The sequence below is a fragment of the Galleria mellonella genome, unplaced genomic scaffold, assembly GCF_026898425.1.
Source record: "Galleria mellonella isolate WM207_F2 unplaced genomic scaffold, CSIRO_AGI_GalMel_v1 utg213, whole genome shotgun sequence".
NCBI classification, from domain to species: Eukaryota; Metazoa; Arthropoda; class Insecta; order Lepidoptera; family Pyralidae; genus Galleria; species Galleria mellonella.
The window spans coordinates 3,392,684-3,416,041 of NW_026442039.1; the positions used below are offsets into that span (position 1 = coordinate 3,392,684).

The window sequence follows — 23,358 nt, forward strand, 5'->3', positions numbered from 1 at the left end:
AAAGAGGTTGTTGACTTTCTGTTGGCATTATCTTTAAATGACATGAATATAACACCTTCGGTCGTAAAGCATCTGACGCTTAATTGACTTTATGCCGGCTCGTTGAGCTTTTATAGTCTCATTTATTTTATGTGGTCCGGAACCATTGTCATGAGCCATTGCACGCGTCGGCAGACAATGCCACCGCTTGCAATGAGGTTAAACCGCTCAAATTTAAACTGATGACTGTATTTTATACGGTATGATCATTATCGTCTAGGAACAATGACGCACAAAGAGCCACTCGATGAAGTGAAACCTTTTTACCGCTATTAACTGACTAGGGACGGGCCTGAACTGGTAATTATTCACTGTCATTTGTATTTAGCTCCTTGTAATTGAAATTTGTTTCCTCAGACATACTGAAATAGAATTACTGAGATTATTACGTAACCACTAATGCTAATGCACAACGTGCAAATTGCACTCATCTACACTGAATATTGTTATCAGGTTCCACTTTTACTATACTTTAAGACCTTTCACTATTTTCTTTGTGTCTTCCAACTATTGAAGAATAACTCAATCAACTTAGAATATATTAAACAATATCAACTTAGAAAATTCTTCTCATTTTATTGTCAGTACGATTTTTTAAGCCATTTACTATAATAGCAAAACAGTCTGATCTGATGGAAAATAGTGACCTAGTGGAATAATTTATTATAAGTTTTTTTTATACAACTTAGAAAGGCAAACAAGCTGACGGCCCACCTGATGGAAAGTGGTAACCGTCGCCTATAGACATGAGCAGTACCATGGACATAACAGAGTATACTGTTTCGCCCATGATACCCCCTATGCGTTGCCATTCCTGAGGACTCAGGCGTTATTCCTCTATACCCAGTAAATTCACGCCATATCCCACCCTTCAAACCGAAACACAGCCATGCAAATACAACTGCTTCACGATTGAAACACGAATGGGAGAGAGGTGCCCAATTAAACGACTTTTGTACAAAATCTCCCTCTGGTAATTATAAGTTATATACATATTATATATCTATAAATGTAATTAGATATGCATAGGCGTTTTCTTGATTACAATTAATGTATGTATTACGAAGTTACACAACTTTTTATTATCAATACCTTAATCTTATGAGATAATAATATTGTATCATGATACACTTTAAAAGACTGATCCATAAAATCTATTGGTAAATTACTTATCTGTTTAGATAGTTTTATAAACAAGAAGAAACATGTTATTATTATAAAAAGTATATTATAGGTACAGCTATGCCATCACATCGTCATTAGTATCGTGAACTGCAGCCAACTGGACTGTAATCACATCAACTCGTTTTTTATTACCTTTCTAGTTTATGGTTATATAATAGCAGATAATTATAAAACTATAAAGTAAAAAAATGGTACAAACAGTACATGATTGTTATGGAACTCGAAAAGGAATCTTTGATTAAGAATAAGAATAAGAATAATTTATTTGCTCGAAATGTGGTACAAAGGTCTTAAAATGGTAACTGAACTACACATTTCGCCTTATCTAAAGGCATGCAAATTTTGTCTTAGTACATGTTAAGTAAAAGTTTATCAATTATGTATGTCCAAATAATTATTCTAAATACATATTAATTGTTACATTGAATTAGTTAATTATGTCAACATTTAAAAATAGTCGATATTATAGTTATAAAGCATTGAAATTGTACATGTCATATTATTAATATTATTACGTAAAATGCATTCTTAGTCTAATCTGCCATTCAGACTTACAAATTCTTTTATCGTGTAAAAACACTTTTCAATAAGCCAATTTCGTAGTTTTCTTCGGAAAATTTCAAAGGGCATTTCACGAAATGACTGGGGTATCTTATTGTAAATATTTATGCACATCACAAAACAATTTTTATGATAGAGGCTACTCTTACATATAGGCATGTGTAGTTTGGTAGGGTCCCTTTTGATAAATTTATTAATTTCACAAATTTTATTAAATAACTGTGGGTGTTTTTTAACAAAGATTCCAATTTCTAAGATATATAAACTCGTAACTGTTAATATTTTTATATCTTTAAAATAGTTTCTACATGATTCCATAGGCGCTAATCCACAGATAACTCTAACGCATTTCTTTTGTGAAATGAATACTTTGTTAATCAATGTTGCATTACCCCAAAGTAAGATTCCATATCGCAATATAGATCCAACGTAACCATGATACGCGGTAAGAGCTGCATTTTTACTGGCTGTATTGCGTAGACGTCTGAGTGCATATACAAATTTATTAATTTTAGTACATAACACATTTATATGGATCTTCCAATTACAATTTTCATTTCATTTCAGAATCATTTTTTTCTGATATTTTGATCTAGTGCAAGCTCCATATTATTTATTTTAGTTCACTATTTAAATATAATTAAGATAAATAATTTTCAGTGACCCAGAAAACAGTCCAGTAACGTATTCCATGTCGAGCTTGCTGGATTCCCGGTCTGCCGGCATGTTCGCTGTAGACTCCAGAACGGGCGTGGTCACCACTCAGGCAAGACTCGACAGGGAGAGGCTGGACGTCCATTACTTTAGGGTTGTCGCACAAGATGACACATTTCCTCCAAGAAGTGGAACTACCACTTTGCAAGTGAGTGTTCTATAATATGTATACCGAACATAACATAAGTTTTGTCGTTAATTTTAATAGAATTATACTTGAATTAACAACTTCTAAAATAATTCTCAATTCTTAATTTTTTAACGATTAAATACGTTACTCGAATACTTCATTAATTTTTTAATCAATTTTTCACAATTCCTTTTGCAGTTGATAGAATTTACTCCATGTTGAATGTATGTTAATTTTTTAAAGGCGACAGCTGCCATTTTCTATTAAAAAAAAAAAAACAATATTTTATTTATAATCATGCGGGTCTATGTTCTAAATTCAAATATTTAATTAAATGTTTGAATTTGACTTTTGAGTCGGGTACGGATCATGCATACGACTGATCATTTTTTTGTTGTGATTAAAACATTATTGCATGTTAAAAAAAAATTAAATAATTAAATGTATAGTTTTTTTTTTATTTCCGAGCAGAATATACTAATTTAATATGTAATGATACGAAGCTTTAGAGAGAGCGAATTCTAATCATTTTTTTTTTTTAATTATAGATCAATGTACTAGACTGCAATGATCACTCGCCGGTGTTCGAAATGCAACAGTACGAGGCATCGGTCCGAGAGGGCGCTAGCGCAGGCACCACGGTGCTCACACTTAAAGCAACCGATCAAGACATTGGCAAAAATGCAGAGGTAAAATTATTATTATTTTGTTTTTATTTTTATTTTAAACTGAAAAAACTTTCTTTGACAGTTTCTCCTGTCTCATTTTTTTAAAGAATATTTGCTTAAAATAAAAAGTGTGATATCTTTCCAGATCCATTTTTTTTTCTTAAAACAGAAGCGTACAATAGTAATACTGAGATGTTTCTTTTTCCATCCCGAGCAAAGTGATAACAAATAAAATACAAAGATTAATAAAACATTAGAACACACAAGCCCAACTTTTACACAACTAGCCAAGAATCACGAGTGTTTGGCACTATGGACTTTTTTAATTGTCGTTTATTTAATACCGTCTTGATACGAAGCTACAGCATTGTTGAACCTATAAAATAAAAATCTAAAATAAATAAATATTTATTTTATGTACATTTTTTTTTTCCTTTAGGTGGAATACTCTATCGAGTCAGTATCAGCCGAAACCCTAAGCGCGGAAGATACCAATGAGTCTATAGACACCAGTAACGAACAAACAGACACACAAGATGTGTTTAGAGTAGACGGCAGGAGCGGAGCACTACTCACCAGGTCCACGTTGGACAGGGAGAAGGTCGCTAGATATACTGTGATCGTAAAAGCGACTGATCAAGCCAGCCCTATCTCAGATAGACTTTCCAGCACGTAAGTATTTCTGATAAAATATGGAATCAAATTAAGTATAATACAGTAAATAATAAAAAAAAAATATTGACTGGATGAAGTCTCTGACATAGTTATCCGAACTAAATCCGATGTTTCTTAGGCGTCAACGAATTAGTTTCATAATTCCATAATTTGACTCTTCCGCTACAGTATTGTAAATTGTATTCAATTTTATAATTATCACGAATTTAATAGACGAAATAATGACTAGAATAATAAAAGAATTATTAGAATATTACTTTCATTTTTTATGTTTCTATAGCATTTTTCAACCAAATGTTTAATTAATAGACAAAATTCTAAATTTTATAATTACTTTTTATAATTATTTTGTAACCGTAATTGATTTTAGAATAACTTTTATCACTTTCCATTGCCATTCTAAATATTATAAAAAATTAAGCATTTGGTATTATAGTTGATGGTCTAAAGAACACCGAGATATTTCGTGACTAGAGTGATATTACTTTACAATAAAAGGTGGTTCAATGTATTGTTAATGCAATGATTTCTATAACAGGGCTACAGTACATGTTAACGTACTGGATGACAACGACAACTACCCGCAATTCAGCGAGAAAACGTACACGGTGACCATTGATGAAGACATCAGTGTCGCGGACAACCCCGTAATCGCAAGGATCAAGTAAGTCATCAGACTATATATCTCCCTTCACTTTATTTCTACAAACTCTCAGAAATACTAAGATACCAATTGTCTTACTAAATTTCATTACCATCACCATCATTCCAGCTATGTGTTCTACACTGTTGAATGAAAATTACCTTTCCTGTAACAAACATAACAAATAAACCACTATAAACTTCTAGTTGTTTGAGGTTATTTCTCTAATTGTAATTCACACAACAATAGTGCTGCATTAGCAGAATGAATTGTTAATAGATGATGTTGATTATGTTCCTCTATTGCTAAAATCCTGCCAGATCTACCTCCATGCAGTTCCCACTGGAAATTAAACTTTTTCTAACTACCACAGTATTTCCGAATAGATACGATAGTAAAACCTTAATGTTGCGGATGATTGTGGGTCTTGATAATCACTTGGAATGGGTAATATCTATATATTGCAGTAACAATATCTATATTTTAGCCCAATAAAAGATATGTTAAATATCGGTTTCCCAATGTGCAATATTGAAATTAAACACCCGATTGAAACAAATGGAGGTATCCAACTAGAATAGGCGGTATTGCAATGGGTGATGACGTTTTTTATGCTGTCACTTTTCAGAGGATATCAATATATAGATATTGTAGCAATACTGATATTACACATGTCTAGAATTTTTTTTTAAATTAGTGAGAGCTGCTTGTTTGCCCTCTATATTATAAAATATAACTAATAATCCTTGTGAATTCATTATGATGAGCAAATTGACCTGCTTTTATCCTTACCTACTCGTATTATCTCTTACTGGTAGAGCACCAGTGTATAACAAAAGCGCAAACAGGGTTTGCCTTTGCATTACCATCTTTTTAAAATATAGTACATTTACATTTATTTCATTACTCTAGAGCCATTCTTTTACATTGATTATCGGTCTTTAGAGCTGCATAATCAACCCATTTACCCAGTTTGTCCGTTCTATAAAACCGGTATTATAAAAAATATTCAATAGACATTTTTATTAAATGAGATTTTACATAAAAAGGGCGCAAAAAGGTTTCTTCTGGGTCGGAAATATGTAAGTTACCCTTGGGATTGCAAGCATTCATGGGACGCGGTAATTACTTACCCTTAGGCAGGATATGTACTTGATTGCCATCTTAGCGGTACAGAAATAGACCACAGAGGGTTGGTAAGTGCCAAAATAATACATTTACTTTGTAGCTTCAATGAAATAAAATTAGTTTTACTCTAGACTTTATTATATGAAGAATGGAGTGTTAGATTTGTTAGCCGACTGCTAGCCAACGGGACTTTTTTATATTATGTATTTAAATATTCAGTCTTTTATCAAGATTTAAAATATATTCTCAAAGTGTAATATTAATACTAAAAATAAATAATAAATCACCAATTATAAGATCAATACAATAATAAAAACGTAACATTTAAAAAAAGATAAGCTGTTTTTGAATTATCAAAACGTTTGTACTATCTTTATGTTATTTACTCGTATTTATTGAATTTACGACATTATACTTAAAATAAAGAATGAGTTACCATCTGTGTTTAGGAAATAAGTATAAAATCATCATACATATCAGCAGTTATCTGTCCACTGCTGAACATAGGCCTCCCTCATAAACTGCCATTAAAAACGGTGCATCTATTAACAACTCCCTTGCAGTGCACTTCAACTAGTTCTACAACGTCGTTCTACAATGTGTTTGCCCGTACAGGGTTGCCACTCAAGACCTATTAGTTATCGGTTCTTGGAACTATATAACCAGCCCATTCGCACTTCAGCTTGCTTATCCTTCGAGCTATGTCGGTAATTTTGGTTCTTTTTCGGATTCTATCATACAAAGAAACTCCGAGCATAACGCTCTTAATAGTTTGCTTATAACTTGAAGCTTTTGCATACGGGCAACCTTCTAGGACCGTGTTTCGGTTCCGTAGATTATCACTGGCAATATGCACTGGTTAAAGAAAATAATACTAGGTACGTTCTAACCTGTAAAATTTCAAAGAAAACGAATTTATTCTGTTATCTTAAGAATGATACTTTTAAAAAATTACCTTATAATGCTTAATTACTACTAAAGATTACTAAAATATTGGTAAACGATCATCTTTAAATGTAATTTCAATAAATCAGCTTCTACAGGATATTAGGTCATTTTCAATAATGAGAATTTGATATCATCGTGAGAATTTAGTAGATTACCTTTATACATTTGCATGTCTGTATTAAAAATTAGTTAAATAATTAGTATTATGAAATATTATAATAAAATTTTAATTTCTGCTTGTTTTTTATTGCCTATAACTCATCTAAATCACAACTGTAGACAAAATTTAGACTATATTATTATTATTATTGAATATATTAAATTGTTATAATAAAATTATTATAATAACTAAATACAAGTGCACAATTTATTGTCGATTCTGATAAAATATTGTTGATCAAGCTAAACGAAAAATTTTTACTGACGTACCAATATTTCGCTAAAAATATTTTTATTCATCGGAATCATTCAAGAATGATGTAAGAATTCTGGGTTCGGCTCAGTTATCTGATTTCTTATCCTACGTATGTATATGATGTATGTATGTTTGTTACTCTTTTACTCAAAAACTACGGAACAGATTTGATTAAAAGTTGGTAGACGGATAGGTTATATCCTAAATTAGAACATAGGATATTTTATAATGGGTTCACGTTATTGAAACCACAGGATATAGCCAGTAATAAATTCTTAAATAAGATTTTTTTTTACTTGGCAACGATTTATTATTGTCCAATATGCCACAATAGAACAACGAAATAAATACATAAACTACTACAAATAAACTAAGTAACAAATATTAAACTACTAAATATACTATCATAATCACTAAATAACTAGAAATAAATATTTAAATTCATCCAAAATAAAATTCCAAAGTCAAGTTTAACATTTCCCGCCTTTTCCCCACAGTTTATTTTACCTACCACAAACAAGAAATTAATTGTCCTAAATATCAAATGTCTTAATAACAGTTTTTTTTTTCTAAAATAAGAAAAAAAACAGATGTTTAATCTTTTTTTTTTACAGAGCAACGGACGCGGACGTAGGCGCGAACGCGGCGATACGATACGCCATTATCGGCGGCAACACACAAATGCAATTCTCCATCGACAGCCTCAGTGGGGACGTGTCCTTAGTCAAACCCCTCGACTATGAGCAAGTACGGAACTACAGGCTCGTTATAAGAGCTCAAGGTACGTATCTCTCAATAATACAGTCATTCATGTATAGAAATGCCGGACGTATCTTTTCCCGGCCTCTAGAGCCGTACACATATGCACATATAAGTGAAAGTTCCTATATTCTATTTACCTATCTTCACGCCAAATATCAATTTTTTCCTGAAGGAGAAAATGTATCCTTACATACATGATAAATACCCTATAGAACCTATAGGCACTTGTAATGTCAAGATTTCAGACATGGATTCAATTTATTGGCTTGATTTTCGGATTGATTTGATTTCAATGCCGGATTGAATCTGGTTTATTTAATCAATAAAAAAAATTATTGTATTTTCGATCATTTCCATCTTTTAGTGGAATTTACTCGGTAAATATATACAAGCTGTAAATATATTCAGCATGTTCGACAACTTGTCTGAAAGTTGATGAACTTATATTTTTCCTGTTTAATTGTTAGTTAGTGTTAACAGAGAAGAACTTTTAATGTTTTAAATATCAAGAAAACACGTTCAAACGTGTATTAACATTTCTGGGGTATAATGGCGTATTCTGGTGGATTGCGGGTTCGATCCTCGGGCAATACATATATTTGCATCTACCCTTAGTATAAGATCTGTTTATTTTGTGATGATTAGGTAACACTGAATATGTCCAGGATTATCTACTAGTTATTTAAACTAAAGTTTTTATAGCTCTGACTACTCAATTAGGCATTATAGTCAAGAACTTTTTTTTTTTTCAAATAAATAACTAATTTATATGCCATTTCCCAGACGGCGGCAGTCCATCACGGTCGAACACCACCCAACTACTGGTGAACGTAAAGGACGTCAACGACAACTCTCCAAGGTTCTACACATCGCTGTTCCAGGAGTCCGTTAGCGAGAACGTACCCGTCGGATTTAGTATCGTTAGAGTGAGTCTCATATTCATATCAAGTGGTCTATTTACATTAGTTATAGGCTATTTATCGCACATAAAAATCTGAGGGCCTACCATGAAATGTTTCCCCAAATTTGAAAGCCGAACGAAACACAAATTTGATTTTAAAATAGCATAAAAAACGCTATTAATATAGTACTTTTAGTATTAAAAAAGTTTAAATATCGATCTTTCGAACTTTTACACTATAATTTATAACGAATAAAACATTAAATTTTATTTACAAGTACTAATCGAATTTATGGTAAAATTTATGGTAAATTATAATTTTAGGTGCAAGCTTACGACGCAGATGAGGGAGTAAACGCTGAGTTAACATACACCTTGTCAGATAAAGAGTATGGGGGTAACAGCGATATGCCTATCACGATAGATCCCAGGTCCGGCTGGGTGTACACATCGGGACCGCTGGATAGAGAAGTGCAAGCTAAATATCAACTTCAGGTAACGCCATTTCAACCATTATTTAACTATTCTTTTGTACATAATATAAAGTATGAATCGTCATGTTGGCCCCGGCATAGAATAAGCCACGCCTTCCTTTCCCGGGGGTGTTGTAAAAGGTGACTAAGGGAGCTAATGGTGGAGAGATGGGCAGCAGCGTCACTCTTAAAATATCTGTAAAAGCCTAACTGCGTTTGCCAACCCGCCTGCCAAGCGTGGCAACTACTGTCAAAATTCCTCTTATAGCGAAGGCTTATGTTCAGTGGACAGTTAAGGGCTGAAATAATAAACTGCAAAACGGACGTACAAAACTAAAATCATTCTCTTCAAGTAAAGTAATAAAGATGTGAATGTTAACTTATTTGTTTCAGTCCAAATTCCGATTTCAGAGCTAATATGTTAAGCTTAGTTACTGAAAAGCCATAGTCAGACTTCATATAAATATACCACGTAAATAAAGTCTCGGGCTCGAATCTTGATCTTAAAAATTTAGGTGACTCCTCAAATAAAAAGTTTGAAGCAGTGATAAACATCTTACTATTTTTAATCCACTGAGGTGGTAAACGAGCATACGGTCCACCTGATGGTAAATGGTCACCATAGCCTATGCACGCCCACAGTACCCGCAATAATTACCATTTGCCAATCTTAAAGAAACCTCTTTACCACTTTTTTAAAGAACCTCATGCTGTAGTCTCTTGGAAAAACCTCAACATGGAGCTCATTCCATAACTTGAGCGTTTGTGAGAGAAAAAATCTCTGAAACCGTACTGTAAGCGACCATCTAGAAGGTTGAATTCCCTGTCGATGGCATATAATATTATAATGTTAAATATTTAAATCATTATTTATACTAAAATTTATTTAAATGTAAACAATGCAGGTAACAGCAACTGACGGTGGTACACCGCCACGCAGCGCCACAGCGGCAGTGTCGGTGGTGGTGCAGGACGTGAACGACAACGACCCGGTGTTCGCGCCCGCCCAGTACGATGTCGAGATCGCCGAGGACGAGCCGCCGGGCACTCCGCTCGTCACCGTCACCGCCACCGACGCTGACGAGGATAACAGGTGAGGAGGGCAACTTTCACTTCCAAGAAAATAAGCGGAGCACGCAAACAACTAATTAAAACATTCCCAGATACGTGTAGTAAGAAATCACCCTTACATATCTGAAACTGATGCTTTTGTCACATTGATGCGATATTACATTAATAATATCGTATCTATATCGTATATACGTAAATGTAAGTCATTTGCTATGTTGCCTAATTCGTTATTAACGGCTCTGTACGCGCTTCCAGAGACCAATCCATCCAATGAATGCAACCAATCATTTTTTTCAAAGTTGTACAGTATCCACTCCTGAATTTAATTCATATTTTATTTCATAAGTGTTCTCCAACTTTAATCATAAATAATGACCCTGGATCACGTGCATCTATCCATTCTCACTAATATATTTGATAGGATAATCACAAATATATACATATATCTGGTACAGACTCCACTACGAGATAACTGGCGGCAACACGCGCGGACGGTTCTCGATCACGTCGCAGAACGGGCGCGGGCTGGTGACGGTGGCGCAGCCGCTCGACTACAAGCAGGAGCGGCGCTACGTGCTCACCGTGACGGCCACCGACAGCGGCGGCCGCGCCGACACCGCGCTCGTGCACGTCAACGTCACCGACGCCAACAACTATGCGCCCGTCTTCGAAAACGCGCCCTACACCGCTGCTGTGAGTATCTATTTGTCACATCGTTGTTTATATCATAACGAACGACAACGCGTACGGTTGGTTCTCGATGACGTCAGAGAACAATCGTAGTCACGACCGTGATCAACTACGAGCCCGTGTTTGAAAACACAACTTACATGTTCATGTCTATAGGCGACGGTAACCATTTTCCATCAGGTGGGTCGTCAGCTTGTTTGCCGTTATAAGTTGCATAATAAAACATAGTTACTATTGGGTGAATCCATTGTAATATAATTTATATGGTCCATTATCGATCACGACAGAGAACAATTACGGTCAGCGGTGTAATGATCTAAACGTTTATATTGGATAACGGATTCTAAAGGAGACACTGCGTATTCAGTCTACCGAATTACCATAAAAAAGATTTTAACCGGACTCCATTGGAGGAAGTTGATTAGTTTCATCAATACTATCACTTCAACTTGCTATAAATAATTATTCCTAATTTTTTGGGTGTATCAAGCCCATCATGTACCGATTACACGAAAGAAAGTACATTTCTTTCAGAAAGCCTTTATTTCTGTCGCTAAATATCACATTCATTGGTAACCGGTCATTTTCCATCACTCCTTTTATATACTGTCAATCTTGAATACGTAATCATAGTGCATATATTCATTCAGGTATTCGAAGATGCCCCAATCGGCACTACCGTGCTGGTGGTGTCGGCGACGGACAGCGACGTGGGCATCAACGCTCAGATCACTTACAGCCTCAGCTCGGAGATCTCCAACGAGGCGGTCGCACATCACGACCAGGAGTTCGTCATCAACCCACAGACTGGCGCCATCACCACCAACAAGCTGCTTGATAGGGAGACTATGAGCGGTGAGATGTTCTTACAAAATCTAAACTATTCATTTAAAAAGTTCTAAGTGATTCTGGAACATAGGAATCACCACTAGGCGTGCACCACCAAACGTGATCATAACTGTTTTTTCTTCATAGAGAGGGCGAGAGGTTTAAGCTTATTTGCTAGCTTGTGATAAATACATAGAATACAATGTAATGTTGATTGTCAGGTTACTTGCTAACGGTGACTGCGCGAGACGGCGGCATGCCCGCTCTGTCTGATACTACCGATGTCGAGATATCCGTCGTGGACGTCAACGACAATGCGCCAGTTTTCAAGCAACAATTGTATACCGCCAGCATTATGGAGGACGCGTTAGTAGGTAAGATGCATATCAAAATACAGAACTTGAATATCGCAAATGGTGTAGTTTTTAAGTATGAATTTTCGATCAATTACAACTGAGTATCACGTATTTTCATGTACATATTCAATACTTATATTTCAAATTGAACCTTAAGTCCTATCAATACCGGTTAGTACCGACACGTATAATGATCTCAACTTGTGGGTGCAGGTACATCGGTAATACAGGTGAGCGCGACGGACGCGGACGTGGGCTTGAACGGGCGCGTGCACTACGCACTAGGAGCACGCGAGCGCGAAGATGCAACGTTCGCACTCGACCCGGCGTCAGGCGTGCTGCGCACCAACAAGCCGCTGGACCGCGAGTCGCTCGCCACCTACGACTTGCGCGCGCTCGCGCTCGACGCCGGCACGCCGCCGCAGAGCTCCACGGTAAGTGAACGGCGCTCGACACACGTCGGGCGTGCTGCACACCAACAAGCCGCTGGACCGCGAGTCGCTCGCCACCTACGACTTGCGCGCGCTCGCGCTCGACGCCGGCACGCCGCCGCAGAGCTCCACGTAAGTGAACGGCGTAAGACACGACTTGCGCGCGCTCGCGCACGCGGTGCTGAACTGGCGCTCGACACACTTGCGCGCGCTCGCGTCGACCGTGAACGGCGCTCGACACACGTCGGGCGTGCTGCACACCAACAAGCCGCTGGACCGCCGCTGGACCGCGAGTGGACCGCGAGTCGCTCGCCACCTACGACTTGCGCGCGCTCGCCAGCTCCCGGTAAGTGAACGGACTGCACACCAACAAGCCGCTGCGCGCGCTCGCGACTTGCGCGCGCTCGCGCTCGACGCCGGCACGCCGCCGCAGAGCTCCACGGTAAGTGAACGGCGCTCGACACACGTCGGGCGTGCTGCACACCAACAAGCCGCTGGACCGCGAATCTAATTTTCTACCTATTCCATATAATACCAAAATATATTCGTGTAATATTATATCTACTACCTAGTATTTTCAACCTCCAAGTAATACATACAATAAATCTGTCAACAGGTAATCATACATATAAAAGTGGAGGACATAAACGACTCGCCCCCCGTTTTCGAGAGCGATTGTCTCACGTTCTACGTGCCAGAGAACAGTCCCATCGGCACCACCGTCGGCGAGATATACGCGCGGGACCCCGACGAGGGACCCAACGCTGTTGTACATTATTCTATCAAAGGTATGTTGTCACTTTATTACACCACATTTTGGCCAACCATGTAAATTTTGTAAAGCCCTATTTAGGATAGAATTGACAGCGAGCCGGAATTACATTTGGATACAATTTTGAGGCAGCAAAATTGTAAAAACTAACCATTATAAAAGCTGGCTAATATTATTTTTGACCGATACATTAAAATTGCTAAATTATAATTATCATAAATTATGTGTTCTAAATTTTTCCGCTTTAGTAATTTATAGAATGAACTTTCTTAATTGATGCAGGTATTAGATCTAAAACTATTAAAAAAAATGTTTCGAGATTCTCCAGATTCACATTGTATAAGTTCACGTAACACTGAATATCCTTAATATTGTTTCTTTTTTATTTTAATCATTTCAAAGTAACAATGGTGTTAAAGATACAGTTGTAATTTCACCTAATATTTCTCTAGGTGGTGACGACTCCAACAGTTTCTCGCTGGAAACTCGCCAAGGTTCAGATAAAGCTGAATTGGTAACAATGGTCGACTTGGACTACGAAAGTCCGCGCAAGAAATACGAGCTAGTTATCCGAGCAGCCAGCCCGCCATTATGGAATGACGTCAGAGTTGAGATCTTGGTGACTGATGTGAATGATAACGCACCGATGATGAAGGACTTTCAAATCATCTTCAATAATTATAAGGATTGTTTTCCTGTGGGCCCGTTTGGCAGGGTACCGGCGTTTGATGCTGACGTTACAGATAAGGTGATTATTTTTACACGCATACGTCTTATAAACACGATTCACAAACAATAGAACTCAAATTATTTTTCTTAGCAACACATGGTTAATAGTAGATCTTTTTTTATAAAATAAATTTATGAGAGATCCTTGACGATCACAAAAGAGACAATGGTGAGGAGCCTTGAATTACTCTTATCACTTTGCTGAGCGGGAATTCTATCATGATTCAAATCTTTGAAATTAAACTAAAATTGTAATAAAAACCGGAATGCAGAGAAAAATATTTTTTTGGTCATGAAAGCTTTGTAATCCAAATAGTCTTGCCCGTCGTGGTAGGAGGACGAACGCCAATACAATGACGAATTTTGTCGTCACCGGTCAGCAAAGTGTTATTATGACCATTATTGTGAATAGGAGTGCCCATTTGCATTTACGAAAACTGACTCTTCGCAAACACTGACTAATTACCTGTTGTTTGCTTTATCTATAAATTACCTCTCGGAGAATTTGATGACTTTATTATTAAATTGCTTAATATAATTAGCAACATTACTGCTTTTTTTGAGATATCCATGGTTCTCTTCATGTCTATGGTAATGATCACTTACTAAATTGACTGCCAGCTTGATTGCCATTCTCAGTACTATAAAATTGACTTAATATTTTTCATTTGTAGCTGCAATATCGGATACTGTCGGGAAACAATGCAAATCTGGTACTATTGAATGAAACGACCGGCGCCATGACGCTGTCTCCACAACTGAACACCAACGTACCCAAATTGGCCATTATGGAATTATCTGTCACTGGTAAGTATCTTTTTTATATAAATGTAGTTCCAAATATTATTTATCAGTTTAAAAGAAATTTATTATGTTACCTGTATTTTGATATTAATATTAACAAAAAATAATTTAAAATTTCATATTCAAACTGGCATTCGTATTTGCTCCTATCCATTAATCAATAACGTGGATTAATTTTAATATACTTATAAATATTTCCAAAAAAAACAAATAACCTTATGATATTGCCACCTTTGCCTACTTGGAAAATTTGGAAATAACAATTAGTTATTTAGTAATTACAGTGTATAGTGTAGCAATTACATCATTAATTTGAAACCTATAAAATTTATCCAACTTCCATAAACAAATATTTCTTACTAGACGGAGTAAACGAAGTTAAAGCGATGATGCAACTAACCGTTCGTCTGATAACCAAAGAGATGCTTTTCAATTCGATCACCGTGAGATTGAACGATATGACGGCTGAGCAGTTTCTATCACCGCTATTGGGCTTCTTTATCGACGGTCTGGCCGCTATCATACCCTGCCCGAAGGAGAATATCTACGTGTTCAGTATACAGGTGAGACTATATTATCTTATGATGGATGAACGAATTAATGATTCAGTTCATTGTGGGCCGACCTTTTCAGGAAATTTGCATTATATCAATTTTATATTCCTTTTCATTTATATTAATACCCGCCCACTATGTACTTTTTATTATAACAGATTGTGAATTGTTAATCTTTGTCGGATGCCCACGATATAGGTTCGCCTAGTATGGGGCCCATTATATGTATTTTGTGTTTGTAACGGTGTGTTTTTGTCAAATAATAAATTTCTATAATAACCACTGTCCAACTTATCCATTGACATGCCAATTAAAAGGGTCTCTACCCAACCAATTGTGTGTCAAAACCTAACTTGACTAACCCTTGAGTAGCTTATGTTAATATAGCTAAGGATTTATTAAAGAAAATAGAAGGTTTGAAAAATAACATACCTAATAAAGCGTTCCGAACACAGCGACAACACACAGGCACTTTTCTATAATGTCAAATAATTTAAAAGACATAAAGTAATTAAAGCAATAAGAATGAATAAAATGTGTAGTGTTTATCGTTTGCGCATAAGTCAATGAAATATGCTACAGTAGGTAGTTTTAATTTGACGTCGCCTCCAGATTTTATTTCAGCACACTAATAACGTATCTATTTTTTTTATTATTATATTATTAATAATAGCTAAATTGTATGAATAGGATGACACGGATGTGACTGGCAATATCTTGAATGTGTCATTCTCGGCGAAACGGCCCGACGCAGAAGTCGGTGTCGCAGGTGACTCGTCGCAATACTACTCGCCGACACACTTGCGAGAGCGTGTGTATCTGCATCGTGCTACGCTCGCCAGACTTGCTACGGTACAGGTAACATAGTCACCATATTTTTTATAACATAGTTCAAATCAAATATTATTAATATGTCCTTTTTAAGCAACGTAGAAAGGCAAACAACCTGACTGCTCACTTGATGGAAAGTGGTAACCGTCACCTAAGGATATGAGCAATACTATAAACTGTTTCGCCCATGATACTCCCTATGCGTTGCCATTCCTGAGGACTCAGGTGTTATTCCTCTGTACCTTGTAAATTTACTGCCATATCCCACCTTTCAAACCAAAACACAGTCATGCAAACACAACTGCTTCACAGTATAAACACGAATGGGACAGAGGTGCCCAAGCAATCGACTTTCGTACAAAGTCTTCCTCTGATAGTAAGTCATATCATTTCTCAATATATTATACCATTTAGTTCTCAGTAAAAATAAACTAAGGAAAATCAGTTACTTATTTTGGCTTCAGTTACTCCAGCGTATATGAGTGTTGTTGTACTACTAAATCTGAAAATAAAAAGCAATATTGCCACTTGGAAACATTCTCTCACTAACTACTTGACCTATGAAGCACGATATATTACACGAGACTTGAATACAGTCAACTAATAATGCCTACATCAATTCAAATCCAATTTTAGCTCGATGTAAATCCCTAATACAATAATAATATAGTCTAAAAATTTTTAAATATAAGCATTAAACTATGTTTGCCATGTAAAGGAAAATCTATCCATAATATTATCATTTTATTGTACCAATGTTCAACAAGAGAAGAAAACAGAGTCACGTCTACTGTGACCAATCGCGATAAACAGCATTTTGGTTATTCATTATCATTTATCTCATTGTTGGCTACGGACTTTCACGTTTGTAGACGTTTCCTATTTCATACTGTCTATTCATGTTACTTCGTCCTCTTGACCAGGGCAAAAAGTAGCCTACATTCCGAATGCTACGTATACACCAAATTTTTATAACAATTTCTTGAAGTAGCCAATGTCCTTCTTCATGCCAAATTCCAATATTTGTAAAACTTTATTAGGCCATTATTTTGTAATTAAGTAAGAAAAGTAACTTTCACATCTATAATGTTAGTGTGTGTTAGTAAAAAATGACCATATCACATGCTTAGATTATATAGATATAGTGTTTCATACAAATGCTTCAAGAAAAGCGGATCAACTTTTTCCTACAATTTTTCATGATAAATAAATGTTTTCTTTATAACTTCTATATTTATTTATTTTTTTTTTTTTTATATTTTTTGCATCTTTCTAATGAGTAGAAACTCATTTTATTTATTAAAAAATTAAATATAGATACGTGAAAATATGTACATTATGTGCGTAAGTATATATAATACTGATAAAAAAAACGAGTGAACTAATTTGAAATTAGCTGACAAAAAGTTGACCCGTTTTTTGAGGATTGATGCTCTATGTATATAATCTAAGATAACATGTATGTTGGACAAATCAGGTGCTGCCATTCGACGACAACGTGTGTGTCCACGAGCCGTGCCTCAACTACGAGGAGTGCCTCACCGTGCTGCAGTTTGGAAACGCCTCCGGCTTCATATCCAGCGACTCTGTGCTCTTTCGCCCCATATATCCCGTCACTACTTTCACGTGCCAGTGTCCTAAGGGATTCACAGGTAAACGTCCAGTAGCTTTTTAAAATTATGAACAAGAAGAAATACCTGTATCATATTTTTTTTAAGATTTGCCTTAACATGTCCTCTCTGAAAAGAATTCGTTGATAAACAATTAAATAGTTACTTACCATCCGGTGTCCCGCATGCTCCTTTGCCCCCTGTGATATAAAAAAAGGTCCGCGTTTTGTTTACATTTAACTATTGCTTAATCTAGTACCCCGCCTACACGAATGGTTTATCCTGACAGGTACCAGCGAGATATCATAGAAAAGAATGGATTCCGGCCAGTTGGCTTTCGAATTTATCAGGGTTTAACCACTATGGTTACAAGAAGGATCGCATCAACCCCACTGGATTTATTGTTATTAAGAGCCGCTAAACCCTATTACTAAATGCTTATTACTCTAGGAAAAGAGTAGGATTAGGTTTCAGAAGGCATCTACAACAACTTCTTGGCTGACGTGATTATATCCTCCCTCCCCCGATCATGTACAGGATCGCACGAGCACTACATGTGCGACACGGAGGTGGACCTGTGCTACTCATCACCGTGCCAGCACCGCGGCACCTGCATCCGCCGCGAGGGCGGCTACACCTGCGTCTGCGCACCCGGCTATACAGGTGCGTACTACTTTATTGTTCGTATCTGTATCGAACCAATTTCTTTTGTCAGTATTATGTGACATGTATGAACCATCATTTTTTCTTCTAATCCACTTCTTAATAGGGAATTGTAATACATAGATTTTATTGGACCAGTATAAAATATGTTGAAAGTCTGTTATCCAAAAAATAACATTAGATAACAGACTTTTAGCATATTCAAAAATAGATTTCCGACCGATATGGGCGATATCAAAATGGGTGATATCCATATTACTCATGCCTACTTCTAGCCTTTCAAGCTGACCTCACTTATTCTTCCTTATTCCGCCTATTTTCTCATGCTTTCTTCCTTCTATCTGTTTATTTCTAGGTTCCTAGATTCAGATATTACCGCTTTCAAAACAACGCCCTATACTTTATTCACACGTGCACATGTGTGTGTTATATACACATGTGAATAAACATCATCTGTCGATTATATTCTAATTGCCTGATCCATCAGGTTCTGATTGTGACTTCACTTCCATCAATAACAGTAGGGAAACTATGGAAATAGCAACGCACGAGGAGATCACAGCATAGTTCGTGATGTCCACAATGCCGTTCACGTCTATAAACGTCGGTAACCATTTCATCAGGTGGACCATCAGCTCGTTTGCCTTTGCAAGTATCAGCTAGAAGTACCTCAGACGCGCAGTAGTACCTATAGACTGGAGCTTGTATAGGAGTATATAATGTATGGTGGTATTGCAGGCGTGAACTGCGAGACGGTGGTGCGCAAGGCGACGTGCGAGCCGTCGGGCGCGGGCTCGGTGTGCCGCGGCGGCGCCGTGTGCGTGGCGCGGCGCGAGGGCGGCGTGCTGTGCCGCGGCTGCGCCATCGACGCCGCCTACACCACCGACCTCTGCGAGCTGCGCGCGCGCAGCTTCCCCGTCTCCTCCTTCCTCACCTTCCCCGGCCTCAGGAGGCGCCACAGGGTGCACCTCAAGCTCAAGTCAGTTCTGCACACATCACACATACATACGCCTCCATCTGTCCCACCGGCATATATTAACTAATCGAGATAAAAGTAACTGATATCCTTCTTCGTTCCACTCAGGAAATGTATGCTAAACAATATTAGTCGGGTTTTTAAGGCGCCAAGATGTTACAAACAAACTTTCTTTCAAACTTGTAATATTAGTAAGGATTTAAAACCAGATTTTAATGTTTACAGTCTTCAGCATATTCTGAACACTCCTTACTCACTACTCTACCTAGACTAGTCTATTGGATGACTGTAAAGCGCTTTAGACTTCACAGTCTTAGATAAAATCACTTTTATAGTGTAACAAATAAAGAGCCTGTTTAAAGTAAACAGAATATAGTATTTGATTGGATGCGCGCCAGGTTCGCGACTCAATCGTCGTCTGGGCTGCTGCTATACAACGGGCGGTACAACGAGCGGCACGACTTCGTGGCGCTAGAGCTGGTGAGCAGCGGCGCGGGCGCGGCGGGCGGCGCGGGGCTGCGCTTCTCGTTCTCGCTGGGCGGCGCGCGCGCCGACGTGTCCGTCGCCGCCGACCTCGCTGACGGCGCCTGGCATACTGTGCAAGTCGATTACTACAATAGGGTCAGTTAGTTTTTTTATATACTAGGAAAATTGTAAACAAGCATACAGCCCGTCTGGTGGTATAGGCCTGTAACACTAGAGGTGGTGCATTGCCAACCCTGAAGAAATCTAATTATACCTTTTTAAAAGAGTGTTTTTCATCGTCAATCTACTTATATATTGTATATTATTGTTTTAAAAAAAATATTGCAATCCTAACAAGACTATATGAGAGTAAACCCTACTGAGTCCTAAACAATCCTTAAATTCGGCACAAATTTCAAGTAACCTATCACCAATGAATTTGATTATTTCAGACTGCGACAATCATTTTGGATGATTGCGACAAAGCGTTAGCATTGGCCGGCGCCGCTGAGTTTGGACCCAAGTACGCGTGTGCCAACTTCACCAGAAAAGTTCTGCCCCCTCGGTGCGATATTCCCACTGAAACATGTCACAGGTAACGACAAATTTTATTTTTTTTATTTTTATTTTTGTGATACAACAACAGATTACAAACAAAACTTTTAACAATAGAATACAACAATAGCATTATAAGTTTGCAATCCAATTATAGTTGTACTCAACATTCACAGAGATGAAACAAAATAGGTTAATTTTACTACAAAAAGAATTAATGATAAAACTAGATACAAAACAAGAATCAAAAACAAAACTACCAAACTATGCATAAAAACTATTAAGTTATCAATGTATGTAAAGTGCTTCGATACAATGAAAATTTCTGATAGAATATGTCAATATCCGATTTAAAATCAATGTCGTTGTACAATTTGCACATTCTGTATATTGGATTATTATATGACACATTATTGTTTGCGAACGGTATAGAAAAGAGTTTAGTTGTACGAGAAGAGTGTTCAGTGGCTCTCAGGTTTATGTACTCCAATAAATTACCCTCCAATTCATTATTTACAATTTTATATAAATATGTTAGATCAATAATTTTACGACGCGCAACCAAACTCTTCATGTTAAAATGTTTGAGTCTATTCTCATAGCATGTCAATACACGTTTGTTGGCATATTTTTTTGTGATATGACGTATAAAATTTTTTTGGATCGACTCAATTCTGTCCTCATGTACAGAATAAATTGGCGACCACACTGATGGACAGTACTCAAGCACACTGCGAACTAGCGAATAAAATAATTGTGGTCCCTTTTAAAAGGTTTTGACATTCTTATGATAAATCCAAGCAACTGATTTGCTTTTTTTACTGTTGAATTATAATGATCACGAAAAGATAATTTACTGTCGAATATTATTCCCAAATCTTTCACAACCGTAACTCTTTTTAATGATTTGTTTTCTATTTTATAGTCAAATTGGTGTATATTTTTATTTTTCGTAAAAGATATTACATAACATTTAGCAATATTCATATGGTTTATTTCACACCAGTTGTACAATATGGAAAGATTTTCTTGTAACTGTATGCAATTGTTTATAGTTGTTATTTCGTTATATAATTTTATATCAAAAGTCTAACAGGTCATTAATAAATATAAGAAAAAATAATGGTCCCAAGTTCGAACCTTGAGGTACGCCTGTGGATGCCATAAATGGTACGGACTCATATCCATAAACTGCCACGAGTTGAGTTCGATTCTTTAAGTAACTTTCAGTCCATCTGTCATCAAATCAAATCATGTATCAAATTAAAACTAACTTTTATTGTTTTCTGTACTGATTTCTAATACTTTTTAATAATTATAAAATTTCAAATATACCTATTGTTACCAGGTTTTTAGACTTGACGGGCCCATTGCAACTTGGTGGTCTACCGAATATACCAAGCAGTTTTCAAGTGAAGAACAAGGACTTTATTGGCTGTATATCGGATTTTTATATTGATCATAAATTCGTGGATTTAAATAGGTAAGTAGAAAATAAAAATGATTACTAAGTTAATTATAAATATAGAATTGTTCATGTAATTTAACTATGTGAAATAGAAATAAAGTTATGGATGTCTACTATGTATTTATAACAAAGTCCAAGATTCACGTACTTTAATACGGTAAAATACTTTTTAACCTCATTTCTTTTTAAATTCATAATTTTTTTTTTATTTGTTTTTATGGATTTGTATAATAATAAATTTAAGATATTCCTCCAAATGAAATAGAAATTAACGCACAATTTAATTACGAGTATATCAGTTCCTTTCTGTATAACTTTTTAATCTGTAATTAATTATATCTTAGATATTTTACTACTTCACTGGTGTGCTGTATCCTATTTATACTACGTATGTTGTAGCTTCGTATCCGACAACGGCACTGTGGCCGGATGTCCGCCGCGGACGGCCCGCTGCAGCTCAGCGCCGTGCCACCACGCGGCCGCCTGTACCGACCTCTGGGGCACCTACCGCTGCCACTGTCCCGACGGACACACTGGCAAAGACTGCGCTGAAAGTAAGACATTATACTTCACTACGTTCATTTTTTGTGATGTCAGTAATGTATCATTTTAACATACTTACCCTCCTTCCGAAGAATGTATCCAATATGAAATCAACGGATAATATAAACGTTATTCTTAGGTCTGTATTTATCACATCACATGCTTTAGGTTTTATTCTTGGATCTAGTGTTAGTAGTAAGCTGCCATAATTTACCAAAAGTATTCAAAAGTACTAAAGTTCATTAACTTCCTACTCGTAAATTACATTTAAAGATATCGCCATAAAGAACGTTTCTCTATATTGGCCAGTTTTTCAAGTTACATAAATAAAAAATAAACACAATTTGTTACTAAATGAAAATAAATGTAAATATAATAATATATTTATGGTGTGATACGCAGCGACATCACCGCCGTGGCGGTTCAATGGTGATGGGTGGTTATCGTTCAATCCACTGCTACGTCCGATCCAGCTGCCGTGGCTTAACGCACTGTCTGTGCGTACGTGGCAACGGGACGCCTTTCTCATGTCCGTGCAAGTCGGACAAAACAGCACCATACTCATCACAGTAAGTTCACCTTAACTTGTTATCTTCTACCACATTCTTCTATAGAGTAAGTGACATTTACATATAAGAATAATAACATGTTCGTGGTATATAATGACTATTATTGAATTAAGATACGTTGTAATAAAATGTAATCAGCTAAAATTGAGTGCATAAATAATATATTGTCAATGAAAGAATGAAATAATTATGTTTATTCAA

At 36.5% G+C, this 23,358-nt stretch overlaps 1 protein-coding gene across 1 annotated transcript in view; it reads left to right on the top strand.

The window, feature by feature from the left end:
- The window catches only part of LOC113511902 (protocadherin-like wing polarity protein stan), a 218,967-nt gene that overhangs the window by 169,011 nt on the left and 26,598 nt on the right, over positions 1–23,358 (top strand). Inside the window, exons 7-31 of the mRNA XM_052894517.1 lie at positions 2,446–2,647; positions 3,178–3,318; positions 3,737–3,969; positions 4,511–4,636; positions 7,721–7,887; positions 8,652–8,794; positions 9,094–9,264; positions 10,148–10,335; positions 10,769–11,006; positions 11,654–11,858; positions 12,053–12,205; positions 12,401–12,621; positions 13,235–13,406; positions 13,843–14,138; positions 14,794–14,926; positions 15,287–15,486; positions 16,168–16,335; positions 17,786–17,960; positions 18,456–18,581; positions 19,320–19,560; positions 19,956–20,178; positions 20,475–20,617; positions 21,926–22,060; positions 22,445–22,599; positions 22,991–23,157. Coding sequence (XP_052750477.1) covers positions 2,446–2,647; positions 3,178–3,318; positions 3,737–3,969; positions 4,511–4,636; positions 7,721–7,887; positions 8,652–8,794; positions 9,094–9,264; positions 10,148–10,335; positions 10,769–11,006; positions 11,654–11,858; positions 12,053–12,205; positions 12,401–12,621; positions 13,235–13,406; positions 13,843–14,138; positions 14,794–14,926; positions 15,287–15,486; positions 16,168–16,335; positions 17,786–17,960; positions 18,456–18,581; positions 19,320–19,560; positions 19,956–20,178; positions 20,475–20,617; positions 21,926–22,060; positions 22,445–22,599; positions 22,991–23,157 — 4,522 coding nt within the window. The remainder of the gene's footprint in view (positions 1–2,445; positions 2,648–3,177; positions 3,319–3,736; positions 3,970–4,510; positions 4,637–7,720; positions 7,888–8,651; positions 8,795–9,093; positions 9,265–10,147; positions 10,336–10,768; positions 11,007–11,653; positions 11,859–12,052; positions 12,206–12,400; positions 12,622–13,234; positions 13,407–13,842; positions 14,139–14,793; positions 14,927–15,286; positions 15,487–16,167; positions 16,336–17,785; positions 17,961–18,455; positions 18,582–19,319; positions 19,561–19,955; positions 20,179–20,474; positions 20,618–21,925; positions 22,061–22,444; positions 22,600–22,990; positions 23,158–23,358) is intronic.